General features: G+C 40.7%; 1 protein-coding gene across 3 annotated transcripts in view; it reads right to left on the bottom strand.

The window, feature by feature from the left end:
• Positions 1-1,980: 1,980 nt before the first annotated feature.
• LOC140424911 (ADP-ribosylation factor-like protein 5B) overlaps positions 1,981-23,097 on the bottom strand; it is a 32,888-nt gene continuing 11,771 nt past the window's right edge. For 2 of the 3 annotated variants that reach the window (XM_072508548.1, XM_072508549.1), the window contains 4 exons: positions 21,413-21,560; positions 12,219-12,302; positions 11,593-11,744; positions 1,981-3,693 (listed from right to left, as the gene is read on the bottom strand). In XM_072508548.1, the coding sequence (XP_072364649.1) occupies positions 3,645-3,693; positions 11,593-11,744; positions 12,219-12,302; positions 21,413-21,560 (433 nt within the window). In that variant the 3' untranslated portion in view covers positions 1,981-3,644. Of the gene's footprint in view, positions 3,694-4,313; positions 4,450-11,592; positions 11,745-12,218; positions 12,303-21,412; positions 21,561-23,097 lie in introns of all 3 variants that reach the window. The other variant, XR_011947725.1, reaches the window with a different exon arrangement.

The raw sequence follows: 23,097 nt of genomic DNA on the forward strand, positions 1-23,097 counted from the left end.
TATAGTATGTATAGGTCGTTGCTACAGATAATTATATATTGGACTGTTAAATTATATTTTTGGAGAGTGTTACTTGTGACAAGGCAGTTGCCAATTAGGGCTAGTTTTCATTTTTGTTATTTATTATTTATTCATTTTTTGTTTATAAAATAGGTCATTGTTATTTGTGTTGTTATAATATTGTGTAAAGGATGCACAATGTACTGTGTTGGTTGACCAAAAATTTTCAATAAAATATTTAATAAAAAAAAAAAATAGGCATGGGTGTGCTGCAATGGAGAATCCAGCCCCATAGGTTTAGGATAAGGGGTAGCAAATTTAAAACAGAGGTGAGAAATGACTTCTCTGTCCTAAATCTGTGGCATTCACTACCCCCAATTGCAGTGGATGTCAGGAGAAAGAAAATGTAAGGATATAGACAGATTTTTAATTAATAATAGATTGAAGGGTTATGGAGAACTGGCAGGAAAGTGGAACTGAGGCCGAGATGAGATCAGCTATGATCTTATTGAATGGCAGAGTGGCTCGAGCGGCTAAATTGTCTACTCCTGCTACCAGTCCTTATGTGGCAGCAGGACTCTGCAACTTAAGCCTCCTTTCTCATCAAGACCATATGCCCCTCAACTCCAATATACTGCAGCAAATTGCTTTCCAATGTCCCTATTTTCATCATTAAATGTCTCCTGTAAAATATTGTTCAATTGTAGTATCCAACCAGCACATCACTGCTTGCTTCCAGCCTATCCATGCCCCTCCTGAATTCTCTCGAAACAACTTCACCTTGTGATCTCTCCCTGCCAAGTCTATTCCAATTTCACCTTTGGTTTGCTTACACTGTCCCGCAAATATTTTGGTTTCTGATTAGCACTGTGTAGAATGTGCTGCGGGGAGTTTGTATAGGTGAAAAGTGTTACGTTGTGGTATTTAATTTTGCAGAGTACAGTTAGGATAATACAGGTCTTCCCCATAGAATACTTTCCAACTCTCCTCACAAAATGACACGTATGATTTTGCAGCTATTTTATTCCCATGGCTGTTGATTAAAGCAGAAGTAACACCTGCACCAAGAGCTTAGTTGGAGATTATCAGTCTGAAACAATGACAAACCTAGTAAATTATCTGCAAATCTACATCTTTCATTATAGAAATAAAAGAAAATAATATTGTCTCGCTTCCAAATTACAAAAATAAAAACTCAAGTCAAAGCTGAAACATTTGAACCAGCTGAAGGAGCAGATTCGCAACAGTACCACTATAACCCACATGGTTACAATGCAGCTGATGGCAAGGTTGAGGTTTAAAAAAAATCTTTCTAAAGCATTTGGACTAATCTTAATATTTAAATCCATACCTTCCCGTCTGTGCAAAGATTTTAGAACTGAATTCAGAATGTTGTGTCTAAGCGTCCCTTTTCATAATTATGAATATTGAATTTATGACCAGCCAACACTCAGGTGGGACACATAAAAATGGGAATTATGAGTTACCAATCTGCATTGTTTGCAGCGTCTGGTAAGAAGTATTTGAAGTTAGATTTTCGATGTAACGTCTACACTTTAAGATACCAGAAGCGACCTCAAATTCCCACCAAACAGAGTGTGATGGCAATCAGAAAGGCACCCTAACTAGCATAGTTCAACATCAAATTTTACCACATCATACAATGGTTGGCATTGCTGTCTCAGCATCAGGGATCCGGATTCAATTCTAGCCTTGGGTGGCTGTGCGGGGTTTGCACTTTCTCCCCATGTCTGCGTGAGTTCCACATTCCACCACTCTGGGCCAAATTCTTGTTTAATTGTATCTGCCTGTGTTGTGCAACTCTTATTAAGCCAAGAAAGAGGGGAAAAAATGAAGACACAGCCAATAAAGGAGCAATGTCATGGGAGATCAACTACATTAGATTGCAGTGTATTGTGGTCAACAGCATGGCCGAACCCCTTGATATGAATTTTAAATAATATTTCACCACCAGTCATACTGTAGAAATAGCACATCAGAATTAGTTTTATTTGTTGGAATGCCTCAAATGTTTTTCAAACATTGATGTTATTGCACCATAATAGAATAGAATCTAGATAGAACACATTCAAGCATAGAAATAGCCAATGTTTCTTTCAGGAATATGTTTTAATAAGGCTGAAAACTCCCCCTCAAAGTTCTAATGATACATGGTTTAAAAATAACTTTAAAAAATTGAACAGAGCCAAAAATATACAAAAGTTTAAGCTTTCAACCTAAATTCTGAGGTGTGTGCCAAAATTTCACAAGTGTACATTGTTGACACTGCATCACGCTTGCACATGATTTTTGAAAAATCTTGATTAAAAAAAATAACTTAAGTGCTCAGAACATAAGATTGAAATGAAATATCCTGATGACAAAGAAATCCAATGCCATAGATAAATACAGACTCAACTGCATAGTATGTTAATCAGGAGCCAAACTCATATTGAAACAATTTGTAGCAAAAAAAAAAAAAAAAAAATCCCTTTAATATTCTTCAAATACAAACAATGACAGATAAGCCCGACTTCCCAGACATAATAAACTTGTACATAGTGTTGATGCTGCAGGATTTGTCAATGAACCACAGTAGAACCTTTATAACAGGAACAGGAAACGGTGAGCTAATATGCAACAATTCTGGCAATTGGTTTATGGACTAAAAGATGGCACTGCCACTAATCAAGAGTTAAGATTCAACCATGATGGTTTAATAGTATATATTTTGTTTGTTATGTTAAGAGTTTATTAGATGCAGACATCATTGTTCCTTTTTAAAGGATAATTGAATCCTCTATATTTTTCCCTGTGGCATTTACTTACTCATATTGGATATCATTAATTCTCAAGTACATTCCAGATTTATCAGTATAAATATCAATACTGTTAGCTTAGCAACTGATGCACTCAATTACGGTATTGCACCCGTGATTAGTTCACCAGGAATCAGATTCTGTGTTAGTCAATTCAACCCTAAAATAGTTCTTATAAAATGGTCATACATACATCATGCTGGTGATATTGTAAAGTAATGATTGATAACTTCATATAGAAATTAATTCAGCAAAAAATAGTGGTTCAGACATCCCTAAGAGAAATCATTACAAATGTGGGAGCCAGTAGCAAAAACTACAAACACATTGCACCCTGAAAAATGCTGTAATTGTGCAGTGTTATAGTAACTTAGTTGATTAAAAAAAAGTATGTATTTTAAATCTGTATTCTGCCAGATTGTCTTAGTTGCAAAGATGTTCTAGTTTCATGATTTTGTGGTAAAGTCACCAACAGCAAAACAGTGAAGTAATGTGACCTAAAAAAATGCAGATGAAAAGAATTGACCTAAAAGCACATTATTGAATCCACTCAGTATAGTTTTCATAAATATAATAAAAGACAACAGGTTTCTATTAAAAAAGTTACCACCACTGTAAAGACAGGAGCGTGAAAAGTCTGTTCAATGCATACCAAACATTGCATCTTTGTAGTATAATTTGACAGTGCATACTATTGATCTGACTGATGTTATAGAAAACATAAATGGAGCTTTTAATTCACTTCATTAAAATGTAGCTGGCAGTTTGCAACTTCAAAAGTTTGCCACAGATACAAGTTAATTTCATATTTATGGAGTGATATCTTTATCGAACTCCAACTCTAGTTGTCATCCATTCAAGACCTTGACACAACCTAAAGAACAAAAAATATATTTTTAGTGATAATCTCTGCTCTATGCATTAAAATAAATGCTAAATAAAAACACATTTTTGAAAAATGTAGGGGACTATGTGCGTGTGTCACCACACTTTCAGAGGACCATAGGCTGGTCTCCCCTTTGAGAGCTGACTGATGGTGATTTAACCGGAGGGTCACAACACCTCAGGCGAGGCGCAAAGCTGGGAAAGTCGGGCCTTCATGAGAAACCTCAGCTGTACAGGGATTGAACTCGCGCTGTTGGCATCGCTCCGCATCACAAACCAGTCGTCCAGCCAACCAGCACTAATCAGAATTGCTGAAAGGTTAATCAGGAGAAAGAAGTTAGAGTACCAGGGGAAGCTAGCTAGAAATACAAAAAATGGATAGTAAGAGTTTCTACAGGTATTAAAAAAAGGAGAGTAAGTAAAGTGAGTGTTGGCTAGAGTTTAAAAGAATTTACAGTGCAGAGTCCGCCAATCGGCCCATCGAGTCTGCACCGGCCCTTGGAAAAGGCACCTTACTCAAGCCCACGCCTCCACCCTATCCCGTAACCCAGTTACCCCACCTAACCCTTCAGACATTAAGGGACAATTTAGCATGGCCAATACACCTACCTGCACATCGTTGAAAGGAAACTGGAGCACCTGGAGGAAACCCATGCAGACATGGGGAGAAAGTGCAAACTGCACAGTCACCCGAGGCTGGAATTGAACCCGGGACCCTGGTGCTGTGAGGCAGCAGTGCTAACCACTGTGTAATAATAAAGAAATGGCAAATGAAAAACAAATAGTTTGCTTCTGTCTTCACCGTAGAAGATACAAAAATCATTCTTGAAACAGCTGGAAATCACGAGGTGAGAAGGAGAGACGAACCTGGTGAAATTACAACCACGAGGGAAGCAGTACTGAGCAAACCGATGACACTGCTGGTTGACAAGTCTCCAGGCCCTAATGGACATCTTCCAAGGGTCTTAAAGGAGGTGGCTCATGAGATAGTAGGTGCGTTGGTGATAATTTTCCAAAACTCGCTGGATTCTGGAAAGGTTCAATTAGATTGGAAAGTAGCAAATATGACCCCTCCATTCCCTCTCGGCTTAAGTGGGTCGGTGCAAACTCGATGGGCCGAATGGCCTCCTTCTGCACTGTGCGTTCTATGTTCTATTCAAGGGAGGGAGGGAGGCAGAAAACAGAATACTAGAGGCCAGTTAGCCTGAAGGTCCTCGGATTGATCATTAGGAGGTTATAGCTGGAGACTTAGAAAACCCAAAGGTAATCATGAATAGTCAGCATGGCTTTGTGAAAGGGAAATCATGTTTAACCAATTTATTGGAGTTATTTGATGGGAGTGAGATACAATGTGGATAAAGGGAAGCCTTCAGGCAATGTACTTGGATTTCCAGAAGGTATTCAGTAAGGTGCCATATCAAAGATTATTGCAGGAAATAAAAGCTCATGCTGCACAGGGTAACACATTAACATGGGTTGAAGATTGGCTGGCTGGCAGAAAACAGTAGGCATAAATGGACATTTTCTGGTTGGCAGGAGGTGATGAGTAGAGTCCTACAAGGGTCTGTGCTGCAGTGTCAACTTTCGACAATTTCTATCAATGACTGAGACGAGAAGAGCACAGGCAAGGTAGCTAAATTTGTAGATGATCAAGATAGATAGGAAAGTATATTGTGAAGAGGACACATATGGATATAGATAGGTTCAGTGAGTGGCAAGAATCTGGCAAATGGAGACTAATGTGGGAAAATGTGAAGTTTGTTCACTTTGGCTGGAATAATAAAAAAACAAAGTATTACTTAAATGGTGAACTTCTGCAGAATTCTAAACTGCAGAAGGATCTTGGGTGTTCTTAAGTAAAAGAGTTAGAATGCATGTACTTCAAACTTCACTTATACAGGGTATTGGTGAGACCATGTTTTGAATGCTGTGTTCAGTTATGGTCTCATTAAGATAATGCATTGGAGGCGATTCAGAGGAGCTTTATTAGATGGATACCTGGAATGAGTGGGTTATCTCAAAGATTGGTCGGACGGGATGGGCTTGATTCCAGTGGAATTTTGAAGAGTGAGGGGTGACTTAGTTGAAGTTTATAAGATACTGAACTGTCTTGACAAGGTGAACGTGGACAAGGCTTTCCTCTTGCGGGAATGCCCAGAACTAGGGGACAAGGTTTTTAAATTAGGGGTAGCTCTTATAGGACAGAGATGAGAAGTTTATTCTCTCTCTCAGGAGGGTTGTGCGACTTTGGAACGCTCTGAAGGCAGTGGAAGTGGCAACATTGCAATTTTTTAAAAAGCAGATAGTAGATTGATTGCCTTGCCCAACAAGATTGCCTTGCTTAACAACATCTTGGGCAGCACGGTAGCATTGTGGATAGCACAATTACTTCACAGCTCCAGTGGTCCCAGGTTCGATTCTGGCTTGGGTCACTGTCTGTGCGGAGTTTGCACATCCTCCCAGTGTGTGCGTGGGTTTCCTCCGGGTGCTCCGGTTTCCTCCCACAGTCCAAAGATGTGCAGGTTAGGTGGATTGGCCATGATAAATTGCCCTTAGTGTCCAAAATTGCCCTTAGTGTTGGGTGGGGTTACTGGGATATGGAGATAGGGTGGAGGTGTTGACCTTGGGTAGTGTGCTCTTTCCAAGAGCTGGTGCAGACTCGATGGGCCGAATGGCCTCCTTCTGCACTGTAAATTCTATGATAATCTATGATAAGAATCAAAGAGTTTTTTTTTGATTTTAAAAAATAAATGTAGCATACCCAATTCATTTTTTCCAATTAAGGGGCAATTTAGCGTGGCTAATCCACCTAGCCTGCACATTTTTGGTTTGTGGGGGCAAAACCCACACAAACACAGGGAGAATGTGCAAACTCCACACGGACAGTGACCCAGAGCTGGGATCAAACCTGGGACCTCGGCGCCATGAGGCAGCAGGGCTAACCCACTGCGCTGTCCTAGAATCAAAGATTATTGGGGGTTGATGAGAATGTGGAATCTAAAACAAACAAATCGGCATGATCTCATGGAATGGCAGAGCAGTCTTCCGGGGCCAAATGACCTCCCTTCTGCTCCTATTTCATTTTTGCATGGAATACTCCTTTTGAAATCTAGATCGATTTCATACTCTGCCACTTGTTGGAAAAAAAGAATAAACTACTGTATACAAGTGCTTCACATTAGCCTCTGCCGATTAGTCTTTTTCTAATAAAGGCAAGGATGATTGGTAGAGGAGGTACTTTTGCAATTTAGGCATCCAGAACCAAGCACTCTAGAAGGTTAAACTCCTCTTACTGTGTTCCAAGACTTTTCTTACCTCTGGTCTCACTACACGAACATTGCCATTTCAGTTTCTAACACTAGGTATCCTTACAAATGATACAATGCCAATTTCTGCCAAAGCTCAATCCACTAGAAGTGCCCATTCAATTTACTTTGGAACCTTATCATGAGAGCAGATTTGCATCCTATTTTTTCAGTGGCATTAAAATTGCAGTCAAAACTTGCAAGCATGAAGAGAGCAGTTCCAGAGTGCAACTAGACAAGAGTGTGAACTTCTTATTCATTTACCTTAAAGGAGTGAGCCAAGAGAGAGTCCAAGACCAGTAGTGGAACATGGAAGCTGAAGCCAGAAGCATTATTTAAATAAACAGAAAGGCAAGTAGTTGGTGAGATTTAAGTTTATTTTTTTTCTTTCTACACTTGGGGAGGCAGTAGTTTAATGAATGAAAATGAAATGAAAATGGCTTGTCACAAGTAGGCTTCAAACAAAGTTACTGTGAAAAGCCCCTAGTCGCCACATTCCGGCGCCTGCTCAGGGAGGCTGTTACGGGACTGTAAATGGACAGGGGAGGCAGTAGTTTAAATGGACAAAGGAAAGATAAGAGTATTGCATTACATTTACAGCTTAACTAGTTACACCACTTCATAGATTATCATAGAATTTACAGTGCAGAAGGAGGCCATTCGGTCCATCGAGTCTGCACCGGCTCTTGGAAAGAGCACCCCACCCAAGGTCAACGCCTCCACCCAATCCCCATAACCCAGTAACCCCACCCAACATTAAGGGCAATTTTGGACACTAAGGGCAACTTATCATGGCCAATCTACCCACCTGCACATCTTTGGACTGTGGGAGGAAACCGGAGCACCCGGAGGAAACCCATGCACACACGGGTCATTGTGACCCAAGCCGGAATCGAACCTGGGACCCTGGAGCTGTGAAGCAATTGTGCTATCCACAATGCTACCGTGCTGCCCCATACTTGACATAACAAAGATGATTATTGAGTCTTATTTCTAAATTTAATTAGTTGAATTAAACACAATAAAGATGGCAGATGAAACTGTTCTGAAGAGGAGTCACATTGGACTCAAAATGTTAACTATTTCTCTCTCCACAGATTCTGCCACAGTTTTTCCAGCACTTTGCTTTTATTTCGGATCTCCAGTCTCTGCAGCATTTTGCTTTAATTCGATTCATGGGGCACTGGGACAAATAACAGGGAAAGTAGGAGCTGTACTGCTGGGATGGTCTTCACCCAAATCATGTTGGGACTAGTGTTCTGGTGAATTATATAACTTGGACGGTAGAGAGGGCTTTAAACCACGAGGGGGAGGAAAGGGATGTGAGGGGAGATCTGGTAAATTAGAGAGAATGGACAAGACAACAGAGCAGGATAGCAATAGGAGTAAATGATAACCAAAGTATGGCAAGAAGAGCATACAAATCTAAGATTGCACTAGCAGATAATGCCAGAGCTTGCAGGAATGGTTAAAAAAAAGACAGACTTAAAGGCTCCATAACTGAATGCATGCAGCATTCATTACAAAACAGGTGAATTGATAGCATCAAGAGATAAATATGTATGACCTGATAGCCATCTCAGAGAAAAAGTTGCCAAGTGACCAGGGCTGAGACCTAAATATTCAAGGGTATTTGACAATTAAGTCGGACAAGATGCTAGGAAAAACTGGTGGAGCAGCTGTGAATTAAAGATAACATTAGTACAGTAGTAAGAGATGACCTTGGTTCAGAAGATCAAGATGTACAATCATTTTGGGAAGAGATGGAAAAAATTACTTGCGAGTGAAGTTTATAGGCCCCTAACAGTAGCTACACTGTAGTACAGTGTGCACAGGAATTAATAGTGGGGCTTGCAAGAAAGGTACTGTGAAAATAATGGGTGTTTTTGATCTACATATAGATTGGACAAATCAGACTGGCAACGGTAGAATTGAAGAGGAGTTCATAGAATGGCATTCAGAACAACTTCTCAGAGCAATACATTCTAGTGCCCACTAGAAAGCAAGTTATTGGCAGAACGGTGGCGCAGTGGTTAGCATTGCCGCTTCATGGCGCCAAGATCACAGGTTCGATCCCGGCCCTGTGTCATTGTCCGTGTGGAGTTTGCACATTCCCCACGTGTTTGCGTGGGTTTCACCTCCACAACCCAAAGATGTGCAGGGTAGGTGGATTGGCCACGCTAAATTACCCCTTAATTGGAAAAAATGAATTGGGTACTCTAATTTTTTTGTAAAAGCAAGCAAGTTATTTTAGACCTGGATTAAGGAGATATTTTAGCAACAGGGGCCTCAGGCAACAGTGATCATAACGAGGGAATTTCATAATTTCACATTCAGTTTTAGGTTTGAGTGTAGGTCGAAGTCTAGTGTTTTAAATTTAAATGAAGGCAATTAAACAATATGAATAAAGAGTTGAACTGGAGAAATAGACAGTAGAGGAGCAGGGACAGAGATATTTCCTAACTCTCAGCAAAGATATAGTCCTTGAAGAGACAAAAATGAAAAGGATCCACTGTCCATGACTAAGGAAGCAAATGACAGATAATTGAAAGAAAAAAAACGTACAATACTGTGAAGATTAATTTGGACAGATTTCAGAAATCAGCTATGAATGATTAAAAACAAAATGAGGGATAAATTAGAGTATGAGTGTAAAACAAAATGAGGGATAAATTTAGAGTACGAGAGAAAACTATCTAGGAATCTTAAAACAGATTTTGCAACTATTTACAAAGAAAATTACTAACTAAAAATGAACACTGGTCCCTTAGAGGGAGAGGCAGGGGAATTAATAATGGAAACAAGCAGATGGTAGATGGGTTGAACAGGTATTTTGTGTTTATCTTCGCAGTAGAAGACACAAAAACCATCCCAGCAATATTTAAAAATTAAGAGCTAAAAGTAACTTAAAACAATCACAATCATTAGGGAATGATACTGGGACAACTATTAAAACTGAAGGCTGACAAGGCCTGATGGGCTTTCATCCTGGTGTATTAAAATAAGTGGTAGTTGAATTGGCTGTGATCTTCCAAAATTACCTGGATCTGAAAAGGTTCCAGCAGACTGGAATATGACACCTAAGGAGGGAGATAGAAAACAGGAAGCTAGAGGCTAGTTGGCTTCCCAACATCTGTCATAGGGAAAATGCTGGAATTAATTATTCAGCAGGTATTATTATTAAACATTTATAACATTAAAATTAGGCAGAGTCATCGTGGTTTTGTAAGGAAAATGTGCGAAAGAAATTACCTAGAATTCTTCGAGGAATTTACAAACAAGGGGAATAATCAGAACAGCTTTGGTCTCTTTACTCAAGGAAGGATATACTTGCCTTTGGATCAGTTTAGAGAAGGTTCACTTGGCCAATTCTTGTGATCCTTATGAGGAAAGGTTGAACAGGTTGGGCTTATAAATTAGCATTTAGAAGAATGAGAGGTGATCGTATTGAAATAAAGATGATTCTGAGGGGATGCAGAGAAGAGTTTCCCTTTGTTGGGGAGTCCAGAACATGGGGACATCATTTATGGGTCTCTCTTTTAATATGGAGAGGAGGAGAAATTTTCTCTTCCCCAGAGAGTTGGGTCTTTGAATGTACTCAAGGTTGAGTTAAATAGATTTAATCAACAACAAGGAAGTCGAGCGTAATGGGAAACAGGCAAAAGAGGAATTCAGGCCACAATCCGATCAGCCAGCATCTGAACGAATAGCGAAACCAACTTGCTAGGCCAAATGACCTGCTCCTAATTCTTGTATTCTTATTGCTTTTCCTCATTTTCTCCCCTTCCACATCTCTTGACCATATTTATTCTCTCTCGACTCCTTCATTTTCCTTTCCTACTTCTTACTCTTGGTTTTTGAATCTCATTTTCATTTCTTCTGTTATGACTTGTTGCCCTCTGCCATTCACATTGCTGCATGGGTAAACTATCTATGGGAGCAGGAAAAAGGGAATGTGTAGAGAAACATGCGAGGCACAGAAAAAGCACAGGTTAGAAGGGCGTGTACTGCAAGGACATTCTATTATGCATGAGCACCAATCTTTATATTCTATGTTAACTCTTGCCTTAATGAGGACTACTAGGATTAATTTCAATGGGCAATGCCACTAGCAACGGTGGTCCTGGCATTGGGATTCAGACGAACTGACACCTGCATATGAGAAAGAGGATGAGGCGGCTCAAGGAGTTGTTCTGTTAAACAAAGTTAGATAGACAATAACCAGAATAATCTATGCATTTGTTTGATGGGAGAACAGCATGGTGATGGCCACACAATGACCCGTGAGAGTTATTTTACTAAAGACATGGCTGTGACGTTCAGAGATTTATGGACAAGCTTAATAGAAATTGCTTTTGGGGAGTGAGTTTGGGGATACTGCAGGTTGTTTCATGCTACTTGCGAAGAATAGGCAGGGGGAGATAACTTTTGGAGCTGTAAAATGGGGAAGTCTATTTTTGTTGGAAAGGAATTTTTGTTGTGGAATTAATTGGAAACTTGGGAGTAAACAACTAAATCTGATAATTTACATTGGCCATAGTATTTTATAACAAATTGATTGTAAAACTGAACAGTATACTCACCCTTCTCCTGTAAGAGCACAGCAGGCTTGAATATGCCATGGATGATCTTTGATAGCACTTAGTTTCAGGAATTTTGAAATTTCGACTGCGGACATACAACACTTCTTATCCTGTTTATTAGCAAATATAAGTACAGCGGCATTCCTTAGATCCTGAAAGGAAAAATATTTGATATCTTCCAATTTCAAGTGTGGTAGATTATTTGTGCGCTTCAATTTTTGAATTCCATTAATACTCCAATTCAAAAATCAACCTCATTCAAGAAAATTAAATACAATCTCTTGTTATGCAGCAGAATCTATAAAATTCTTCCCAAGATTGACATGGTGAACACCATTTATTTTAGTCAAAATTAAAGGTTGAAACGTCACGAGATCAAGCATAGGCCATTCAGCCTCTGGAGATTCTTCCACCTGCGATTCAATTAGATCATGGCTGATCAACATCTCAACTCCACTGAAAACTTTTCAGTGATCTACAAACTCAATCTTTTACGTAAACGAGTTCATGTTTCCCAATCTTCAATAAAGCCAATGCCAGCATATACAAATTAATGGTCTAGTTTTAAAAAAAAGTCTTAGAGCCTTTAAAAAATATTTTTATTGTTAATTCAACAATGGACTTACCTCATGAGCCAGCATTCTATACAGTTCTTCCTTCGTAATTGGCAATCTCTCGCGGTCAGTGCTATCCACAACCAGAATTATAAACTGAAAATTGTAAAATTCAACTTTTTAAAATAGTACATTCAATTCTAGTTTGTGAGAAACAAATCATTCTCCATACGATGGATGAATTCCAAAAAACACCTTTAAGCAGAAATACGGAGATGCAGCGGTTAGACAAGTCAGTAATGACACACAAATGGGAAAGCAGGCAAAGTGAATAGTGTTAACTTATAAAAGTGGTGAAATCCACTGAAGGCTCAAAATACTGAAGGATTACTTCAAAGTTTCAGCTTGCACCATGGGCATGAATTCAAAAAAATCTTCAATTATCTCAAAATGGACAACTTTCAAGTGAAATTCCATATATTTAATAAAAATAGCAAGAGGTCTTACAACACCAGGTTAAAGTCCAACAGGTTTGTTTTGAATCACTAATTATTCGAAACAAACCTGTTGGACTTTAACCTGGTGTTGTAAGACTTCTTACTGTGCAGAACTCAGTCCAATGCCAGCATCGCCACATCATTAATAAAAATACATTAATTGGACATCTTTTGAATGCAACATATTCACAATCCTATCAGAAATCATACCAGCTCCATTAAGTACAATAGCTAATTTATTCAAGAAAAATACTGAAACAAAATTCAGATGCATTGTACATTGTGCAATAGCATCTAAAATTGAAATGTTCACAAAATGTATTTTAGCTATTATAGTAACAATAAAATATATAGATTGGTAGATGAGAATGGGAAATTCCTACTCAAGTTACAAAAATAGAGGGCAGCATGGTGGTGCAATGGATCGCTGAGGACCCGGGTTTGAATCCCGGCCCTGGGTCACTGCCTGTGTGGCGTTTGCACATTCTCCCAGTGCCTGTGTTTGGTTTCACCCCCACAACCCAAAGATGTGCAGGTAAGGTACATTAGCCATGCTAAATTGCCCCATAATTGAGAAAAAAAATAATAATTGGGTACTCTAAATTTTAAAAAAGTTACAAAAATAGTCCATTGAATGATGTCGACACAGCAGCTTATTTTGGTTTGACAATACCAAAATACGAAACCGTGATCCAAGCTTAATATCGAAGTTAGTGTAGAGTAGTGCATTAATATGGGTACTAAATAAAGATACTTAGGGGAAGAATTTCCACAGGTCTAGCAATTACCTGCTGCAATGGTCGATTCATGGAAACCCTGAGAAATTATTGTTGTTTGTCTGGAGTTACAGCCGATCTTTTGTTGATGGAATGATTGATGAGGCGTACATGGGCTTTCAAATAGGATTTGATAAAGTGCCACATAATAGGTTTGCCAGTTCAAGTCCATGGAATTAAAGTGACAATGATACCATGCAGACCAAAAAGTGATTAGCAGCGAACGATTGTTTTTCAGACTGGAGGAAGGCCTACAGTGGAGTTCCTCAGTAGTCAGTACCAGAACCCTGCTTTTGTTGATACTGAATATACTAATTATGGGATGTGGCTTTCAAAGGGGAATTAAAAATGTTGGGTTTTTGGGAAAGAGGAGGGAGTGGATCGAGCAGAGTTCCACTTAGAAAGCCAGCTCAGGTAGAATAGGCTGAATGATCTGCACTGCATTCTATGATTCTTTAAGTTACAGCAAATTGGAAGACTCTCCATGAAAATTGAATTGTCCTTCATTTTTATTTTTTTTTAAATGCAGATAACAGTAAGTGCACTTGTAAGCAGCTGATTTGCCAACATAAAATCTGCCATCTTTTCTATGTTGTGTTTCAAATTTATCCCTTTCTGGTCAGTGTATAAAAATGCTAAGGGAAGAACTGCATTCCCAGCTCCCACCTTCATCAGGCAATTAAACAAGGGTGAATCAAACTGTCTGTCTGCTTGGTGCCATACTTGACCTTGAGATGAACTTCTAACCACATATCCATGCCATCTCTCAGAACACTATTTCTACCTCCATAAAAATGACCGATTCGGTCTCTGCCTCAGCTCATCCACTGCTGCAACTTTCATCCATGTCTTTCTTGCCTCTCGACAAGACTACTCAAATCATTCCTAGCCAACACCCTACATTCAATCCTCTTATAAATTTGAGACAATCCAAAACTTTGATCCAGTGTCCTAACACATATCAAACTCCCTCTGTGCATTACCCTTGTGTTTACATTGGCCCCTAGTCAAGCAACAGCTCAATTTTAAAATTTGTATGTTTGTTTTCAAATCCCTCGATGGCCTCACCTACCCCTATCTTAAGTAAGTGGTCCTATAAATAGTGGAGGCATTGGTGGTCATCTTCTAGACTCTGGAACAGTCCCTACAGGTTGGAGGGTAGTCAAAGTAACCGCACCTTTCAAAAAGGGAGGTAGAGAGAAAATGGAGTCCATTAGCAAAGACTTTATGTTAGAGCACATAGAAAACAGTGGCAGGAGCGGACAGAGTCAGCATGGATTTACAAAAGAGAAATCATGCTCGACAAATCTACTGGAATTCTTAGAGTATGTAACTTGTAGAGTTAAGAGTATGTAACTCAGAGTTAATCAGAGGTGTCCAGTGGGTATGGTTTGTTTGGACTTTCAGAAGGCTTTTGACAAGTCCCACATGAGGGGTTAGCGCGTAAAATTAATGTGCATGGGATTGGGGGTAGTTTATTGAGATGGTAGTGGTGAATTTGTGGAACTCTTTGCCGCAGATGGCTGTGAAGGCCAAATCACTTGAGTGTCTTTAAGACAGAGAATAGGTAGGTTCTTGATTAATAAAGGGATCAGGGGTTAGAATGATAATCTTTCATTGTCACAAGTATGAAGTTACTGTGAAAAGCCCCTAGTCGCCACATTCCAGCTCCTGTTCGGGTAAGCCGGTACGGGAATTGAAGCCGTGCTGCTGGCCTTGTTCTGCATTACAAACCTATGGAGAAGGCAGGAGAATGGGGATGGGAAAAATAAGAGATTGTTAAATAATGGAGCAGACCGATGGGCCAAGTGGCCTAATTCTGCTCCTATGTCTTATTGTTTTATGGCTAGAAAACTGGTTGGCAGACAGGAAACAGAGTTGGAATAAATTTTTCTGAATGGCAGGCAGTGACTAGTGGAGTATCGCAAGGATCAGTGTTGGGACCCCAGTTATTCACAATATATATTAATGATTTTCAGGGAACTAAAAATAATTATGTCCAAATTTGCAGAGGACACAAAACTGGGTGAGAGCCTGAGCTGTGAGGAGGATGCAGAGATCCTTCAGTGTGAATTGGACAACCTGAGTGGGCAAATGCATGGCTTCTGGCGGTATAATGTGGATTAATGGGAGGATATCCACTTTGATAGCAAAAACAGGACCGCAGATTATCTGAATGATTGTAAATTGAGGAGGGAATGTGTACCAAGACCTGGGCATCCTTGTGCACCAGTCACGGAAGGTTATGCATACAGATGCAGCAAGCAGTAAAGAAGACAAATGGAAAGGGGAGGCACGGAAGTGACGAATAGGGGTAGGAAAACCAATGTCCGGAGGGCTGGAAAGGGCAGGCAGTATGTTTTTATAATCCATGTTTGATTGGGATTTGTGTTTGGGGGGGAATGATGGGTTATTTTGTTGCGTGTTCTGTTGGATGTTATTGTTGAATAGTGTTAAAATCATAAATGCCTGAATAAAATATTTTCTAAAAAAGAGGCGGAAAATGGTACGTTGGTCTTCATAGCAGGAGCAGGGATAAGACCATAAGACATAGGAGCAGAATTAGGCCACTCGACCCATCGAGTCGGCTCCGCCATTCAATCATGGCTGATATTTTTGTCATCCCCATTCTCTTGCCTTCTCCCCATAACCCCTGATCCCCTTATTCATCAAGAACATATCTATCTCTCTTGAAGACATTCAGTGATCTAGCCTTCTGCGGCAAGGAGTTCCACAGATTCACCACCCTCTGGCTGAAGAAATTCCTCCTCATCTCTGTTTTAAAGGATCGTCCCTTTAGTCTGAGATTGTGTCCTCTGGTTCTAGTTTTTCCGACAAGTGGAAACATCCTCTCCACGTCCACTCTATCCAGGCCTCGCAGTTTCCTGTAAGTTTCAATAAGATCCTCCCTCATCCTTCTAAACTCCAAAGAGTACAGACCTCAACTGTTCCTCATACGACAAGCTGTTCATTCCAGGGATCATTCTTGTAAACCTCTTCTGGACCCTTTCCAAGGCCAGCATATCTTTCCTTAGATATGGGGCCGAAAGCTGCTCACAATACTCCAAATGGGGTCTGACCAGAGCCTTATACAGCCTCAGAAGTACATCCCGGGTCTAGTATTCTAGCCCTCTTGACATAAATGCTAACATTGCATTTGCCTTCCCAACTGCCGACTGAACCTGCACGTTAACCTGGAGAGAATTATGAACAAGGAATCTCAAGTCCCTTTGTGCTTCTGATTTCCAAAGCATTACCCCATTTAGAAAATAGTCTATGCCTAAATTCCTCCTTCCAACGTGCATAACCTCACACTTCTCCACATTGTATTCCATTTGCCACTTCTTTGCCCACTCGCCTAGCCTGTCCAAGTCCTTCTGCAGCCCCCAGCTTCCTCAATACTACCCGCCACTCTACAGATCTTTGTATCATCTGCAAACTTAGCAACAGTGCCTTCAGTTCCTTCTTCCAAATCATCAATGTATATTGTGAAAAGTTGTGGTCCCAGCACTGACCCGGGGCGTACCACTAGTCACCGGCTGCCTCCTGAAAAAGACCCCTTTATCCTCACTCTCTGCCTTCTGCCAGTCAGCCAATCCTCTATCCATGCCAGGATCTTTCCGTTATCATAGGCACCTAACTTATTTAACAATCTCTTATGTGGCACCTTATCAAAGGCCTTCTGGAAATCTAAATAAATCACGTCCACTGGTTCTCCTTTGTCCAACTTCCTTGTTACCTCCTCAAAGAACTCTAACAGATTTGTCAGATATGACCTCCCTTTGACAAAGCCGTGCTGACTCAGTCCTATTTTATCATCCACTTCCAAGTACTCCGTGATCTCAGCTTTGATAACGGACTCTAAAATCTTACCAATGACCGAAGTCAGGCTAACCGGCCTATAATTTCCAGTCTTCTGCCTCTCTCCCTTCTTAAATAGTGGTGTTCCATTAGCCACTTTCCAGTCCTCTGGGACCCTTCCTGCCTCCAGTGATTCCTGAAAGATCATCACCAATGCCTCCACAATTTCCTCAGCTATCTCTTTTAGAACCCTAGGATGTAGTCCATCCGGCCCAGGTGACTTATCCACCTTCAGCACGGTAGCATGGTGGTTCGCACAATTGCTTCACAGCTCCAGGGTCCAGGTTCGATTCCCGGCTTGGGTCACTGTCTGTGCGGAGTCTGCACGTTCTCCCCGTGTGTGCGTGGCTTTCCTCCGGGTGCTCCGGTTTCCTCCCACAGTCCAAAGATGTGCAGGTTAGGTGGATTGGCCATGCTAAATTGCCCTTTAAGTGTCCAAAGTTGCCCTTAGTGTTGGGTGGGGTTACGGGGTTATGGGGATAGGGTGGAGGCTTGGGTAGGGTGCTCTTTCAAAGAGCCGGTGCAGACTCGATGGGCCGAATGGCCTCCTTCAGCACTGTGAATTCTATGATCTTCAGACCTTTCAGTTTCCCCAGAACTTTCTCCTTTGTGATGGCCACTGCACTTACTTCTGCCCCGATTCTCCTGGAGCTCTGGCATCCCACTTGTGTCTTCCACCGTGAAGACGGATGCAAAGTAACTATTCAGTTTGTCTGCCATTTGTTTGTTTCCTATTACTTCTCCAGCCAAGTTTTCCAGTGGTCCAATGTCTATTTTTGCCTCTCTCTTACCGTTTAATATTGAAAAAAACGCTTCCTATATTCCTTTATATTACTAGCTGGCTTGCATTCATATTTCATCTTCTCTCCCCTTATTGCTTTTATAGTTGTCCTCTCCTCACTTTGAAAGGCTTCCCAATCCTCTGGCTTCTCACTAATCTTCGCCACGTCTAATGCTTTTTCTTTTGCTTTATGCTGTCCTTGACTTCCCTTGTCAACCATGGATGCCTTGTCCTCCCCTTAGCATGTTTCCTCCTCCTTGGGATGAATTTCTGCTGTGCCTCCCGACTAACACACAAAAACTGCTGCCATTGCTGTTACACTGTCCTCCCTGGTAGGCTCCTTTTCCAATCAACTCTGGCCAGCTCCTCCATCATGTCTTTGTAGTTACCCTTATTTAATTGTAATACCGTTACATCTGATTCCAGGTTCTCCCTCTCAAACTGCAGGGTAAATTCTATCATATTGTGGTTACTGCTCCCAAGGGTTCCTTCACTTTAAGGTCCCTAATCAAGTCTGCCTCATTACACATCACCAAATCCAGAATTGTCTCTTCTCTAGTGGGCTCTACCACAAGCTGCTCCAAAAAACCATCTCTTAAACATTCCACAAATTCCTTTGTTGCTACAATTACACAGGGTCTTGGTGAGGCCATACCTGAAATATTGTGTGCAGTTTTGGTTTCCTTAATCGGAGGAAGAACGTTCTTGCTATAGAGGGAGTGCAGAGAAGGTTTACCAGACTTATTCCTGGGATGGCAGGATTGATGTAAGAGCGATTGATTCGGTTAGGGTTATATATGGAGTTCAGAAGAATGAGTGGGATCTCACAAGAAACCTATAAAATTCTAACAGGACGAGACCGGATAAATGCAGTAAAGATATTGTCAATGGTGAGGGTATTCAGAACCAGGGGTCATTGTTTAAAAGATACAGGGTAAACCTTTTAGGACTGAGATGAGAAGTTTCTTCACCCAGAGAGTGGTAAGCCTATGGAATTTGCTACCACAGGAAGCAGTCGAGGTCAAAACATTGTTTGTTTTCAAGAAGTTAGATAAAGCTCGGAGGGCTAAAGGAATCAAAGGATATGGAGGGAAAGTGGGAACAGGTTACGGAGTTGGATAATGAAACATGATCAAATTGAATGGTGGAGAACGCTCGAAGAGCCAAATGGCTTACTCCTGCTCCTAATTTCCATGTTTGTATGTATCTGAGATCTTCTCCAGTCCCACAATCCTCCCAAGATCATAGAACATAACAGTGCAGAAGGACAGCATTCGGCCCATTGAGTCTGCTCCGACCCACATAAGCCCTCACTTCCACCCTAGCACCGTAACCCAATAATACCTCCTCACCTTTTTTTTGGTCACTAAGGGCAATTTATCATGGCCAATCCACCTAAGCTGCACGTCTTTGGACTGTGGGAGGAAACCGGAGCACCCGGAGGAAACCCACGCAGGCACAGGGAGAACGTGCAGCCTCCACAAAGACAGTGACCCAGCGGGGAAATCGAACCTGGGACCCTGGCACTGTGAAGCCACAGTGCTATCCACTTGTGCTACCGTGGATATCTGCACTCATAATTGTAGCTTCTTTAGCTTCCCCGATTTGAACTACTTCCCCTTTAATGGACATGCCTGTAACTGCCTAGGCCCCCCAATCTCTGGAATTCCCTCCTGAAATCTCTATGCCTCACAAGCAATCATTTTTGTCTTGCACTCATCAGGACTGATGCAATAATGCCAAATATCAAAAGATGCAACAATTCGTGAGAAACGGCTGATGATTGGTTGGCAAGTCGACCCATTGGTGGAGGTGTTACCGTGGAGACTATAGCAGGAAACTATTGTCCCCCACGTTTTTGTTTAACTCAAAAATGGTGCAATGTCTGGGCATGTTCCTTTTGCCTGCAGAGGACAGGTTCCTGCTTATGAATATGTGCAACTCCTGACAAGCATAGGTTAGTCACATTGCAAGCCAAACTAATAATCTTAAATTGAATGTAATTCTTAATTGGTCAATATATGCTTTGGCATTCTTTTGGCACTACATGCTATAAGATTGACTTATTGGCAATTTCTTAAAATAGAGCTCACGCCATTTGTTCATTGTGCAAGCTTGGCACAGAAATAGGGGGCATCAAAGCTATTCTGTGAGCATAGGCGCATCAAAGTTATTCTGTACGCTAACGGCCACCCAATCTGATCATTGCGCGTTGTGTATTGCACATCCTCACAAATAGGTCGAAGGCCAACACTTTCAGACTGAAAAGTGTCCACTCTATCTCAAGTTACCCTGCAAAGATATCTCAAAAGGTTTCAGCACCCGGTAAATCTAAGCATTACATGTTACTATGCAGTGGCAACAAGTGATAATTTTCACTAAAAGGGTGCTGCTGTCAAACTAAAAAGGCATTCTGCCTACCACACAAATGACTAAGGTGGTATATGAATTTCAGTGCCAGCGTGATGCAGACCATGTCAGGTGCCGGAGTGTGGCGACTAGGGGATTTTCACAGTAACTTAATTGCAGTGTTAATGCAAGTCTACTTGTGACAATAATAAAGATTATTAAAATACTGATGGATGTTATCAAACGGCATGTCTCTTTGGCTTCTTGCAATAGGCAGAGCACTGGTGGTATTCAACCACCGAGTGCTTGTAAAGCTCAGAACATAATGTCTAAAGTTAGGTGCAATTCCATGACTGGACAGAAATTCCAAGTGTGCTAAGAATTACACTACTAATCAATTTAAGATCAACAGTTGGGTTTGCAATGCAGCTCACTTACATTTGCTAGAAGCTGCACATACACAGGGACCTGTTGCTTCTTTGACTGCAGAGAACATGTCCAGCCATTGTACCTTTGTGAACTAAACAAAAGCATGAGGGGCAGTAGTTCCCTGGTGCATTCTCCATGGCAATGAGTAATTTACCAACCAATCAGCACCCTTTCCTCATACAGTACAGATTGCTGCTCCCTTTGAAATTTTGGATTTGTTTTGATGAATGCAAAAAAAAAAAAAAAAAAAAAAGGTTTTGATAGCATGTCTTTTTTTTCATGCAATACTCAAACTCTCTACTACCAAATGACAAGCTAATATATTTTTGGTTTCCATCACAAAGGGAGATGTCGAGTGGATACAATCAAGAAACGTACCAATGGAGCAGCTAGAACCGCACTGAAGGGAATGGTACAGTGATTGGAAACTTCCCAACTCTGGGGATCCCTTTAGAATCCCTATAGAACAAAGTTTTATTAAGATTAATAAAATCTGACAGCCTAGTAATGTCTAAAATCTATCAGAATTGCTTTGTACAAATCAACTACCTCTACCAGGGTAGTTTCACATACCTCAGTGTTGGTGTAATAAGTATTCCATGATGAACGCAGCAAGTCCTGTCCACCAATGTCCCACATTAAGAAATGGGTACTTTTAACCACTATCTCCTCCACATTGCTTCCAATTGTAGGTGATGTGTGAACAACTTCATTCATCAAGCTGAAAAATAGCAGTTATAATATACTTAAAATATCATAAGATAATTACATTGTGTTGAGCTGGGCATTTTAAAAATTGCATTATTTGTTAAGCTACTACACAACAGCACAGAAATGCTCCCTACGTTTCTCGCCCGAGAAATTCTCACACTTTGTAAAGTTCAAGGGAAGGAGCAAAACAGGAGGTAGGATTCTACCCAAATGAAATGAGGATCAATTCATGCCAGCTAAATAGCAACATCATCAGCAAATTCAGCTATATAACAAAGCCACAACATTTCTTGGGTGGGACCTATAAATTTTGGTCTGAGACAATGGGCATTTTTAGTGGGGATTAAACCAATATAGCAACATAACCATATCAAGAGAATAGAATCATTACAACAAGCATGCCTCTTCTCTGCTATCACATGTTGAAGTCAGATTTAGAAAGAAGATTTTAGATGAAGGTACCCTGGCTTAGATGCCTGTATAAAAGGCAATTTGTAGGAACAGATAGTGTATAAACAATGCGTGTGATTTTATAACCTAAGGATTACTAATATCAGAAAGGACAGACATACAATTAAAAAGTTACATAAAATGGCTGTTAGTTGAGTTAGCCACGTTCCTGAACAACCATTAGCTGGGTTAAGTTGCAAGCTGAACTGAGGCAAGTGCAAGTGGCGGAGGACTGTGTAGCACAAGCTAACCACAAATTTACAGTTTTGATCTGCATTGTGGTTTTCCACATTGATAAAAAAAGGGAAAAATTAGTATACAAGAGAAAACTAGCCAAGAATATAAAAACTGTTCGAGAGCTTTTAGCAAGTATATAGAATCCATAAAATCCCTACTGTGCAGGTGGCCACCATTCAGCCGATCAAGTCTGTACCAACCCTCTGAAAGAGCACTCTACCTAGGCCCACGCCCACCCTATCCCCATAACCACACGCATTGATCATGGCCAATCCATCTAACATGCACATCTTTGGATGAAGAGTAGATAAAGCACATATTGGTTTTCCTTTAGTAGAGACTGAACAAATTATCATGGAGACTGAGGAAATGAGGCAGGCTTTGAAAAAATGCTTGGCTGTCTTCACAGTAGAAGACATAAATTGCATGCCAGAAACAGACACAGAGGATAACCAAAGAGTTAAAGAGTGAGGAAATTAAGTAATTGATATCAGCAGAGAAAAAATATTGGAGAAACGCAAGGAACTAAAATCCATCAAACTCCTGGGACCTAATGGTTGTAAAAGAGATAGCTGCAGAGATAGTTGGAGTGCTGGTTATGATTTTCAAAAATTCCCTAGATTCTAGAACACTCCCAGTGGACTGGATGTGAGCAAATATGCTTCGAGAGAGGAGGGAGAGAGAAAACTGGCATCCTTGGCTGGTTAGCCTGACATCAGTCGTCAGGTAAATGCTGAAATGTATGGTACACCTGGATTTCCAAAGAGCATTCAATAAGGTGTCACACAAAAAGTTAATAGGTAAGATAGGGGCTCTTGGAGCTGGAAATAAATATAAACATGGATAAAGGATTGGTGAGT

Source organism: Scyliorhinus torazame, chromosome 6, assembly GCF_047496885.1.
Source record: "Scyliorhinus torazame isolate Kashiwa2021f chromosome 6, sScyTor2.1, whole genome shotgun sequence".
NCBI lineage: Eukaryota > Metazoa > Chordata > Chondrichthyes > Carcharhiniformes > Scyliorhinidae > Scyliorhinus > Scyliorhinus torazame.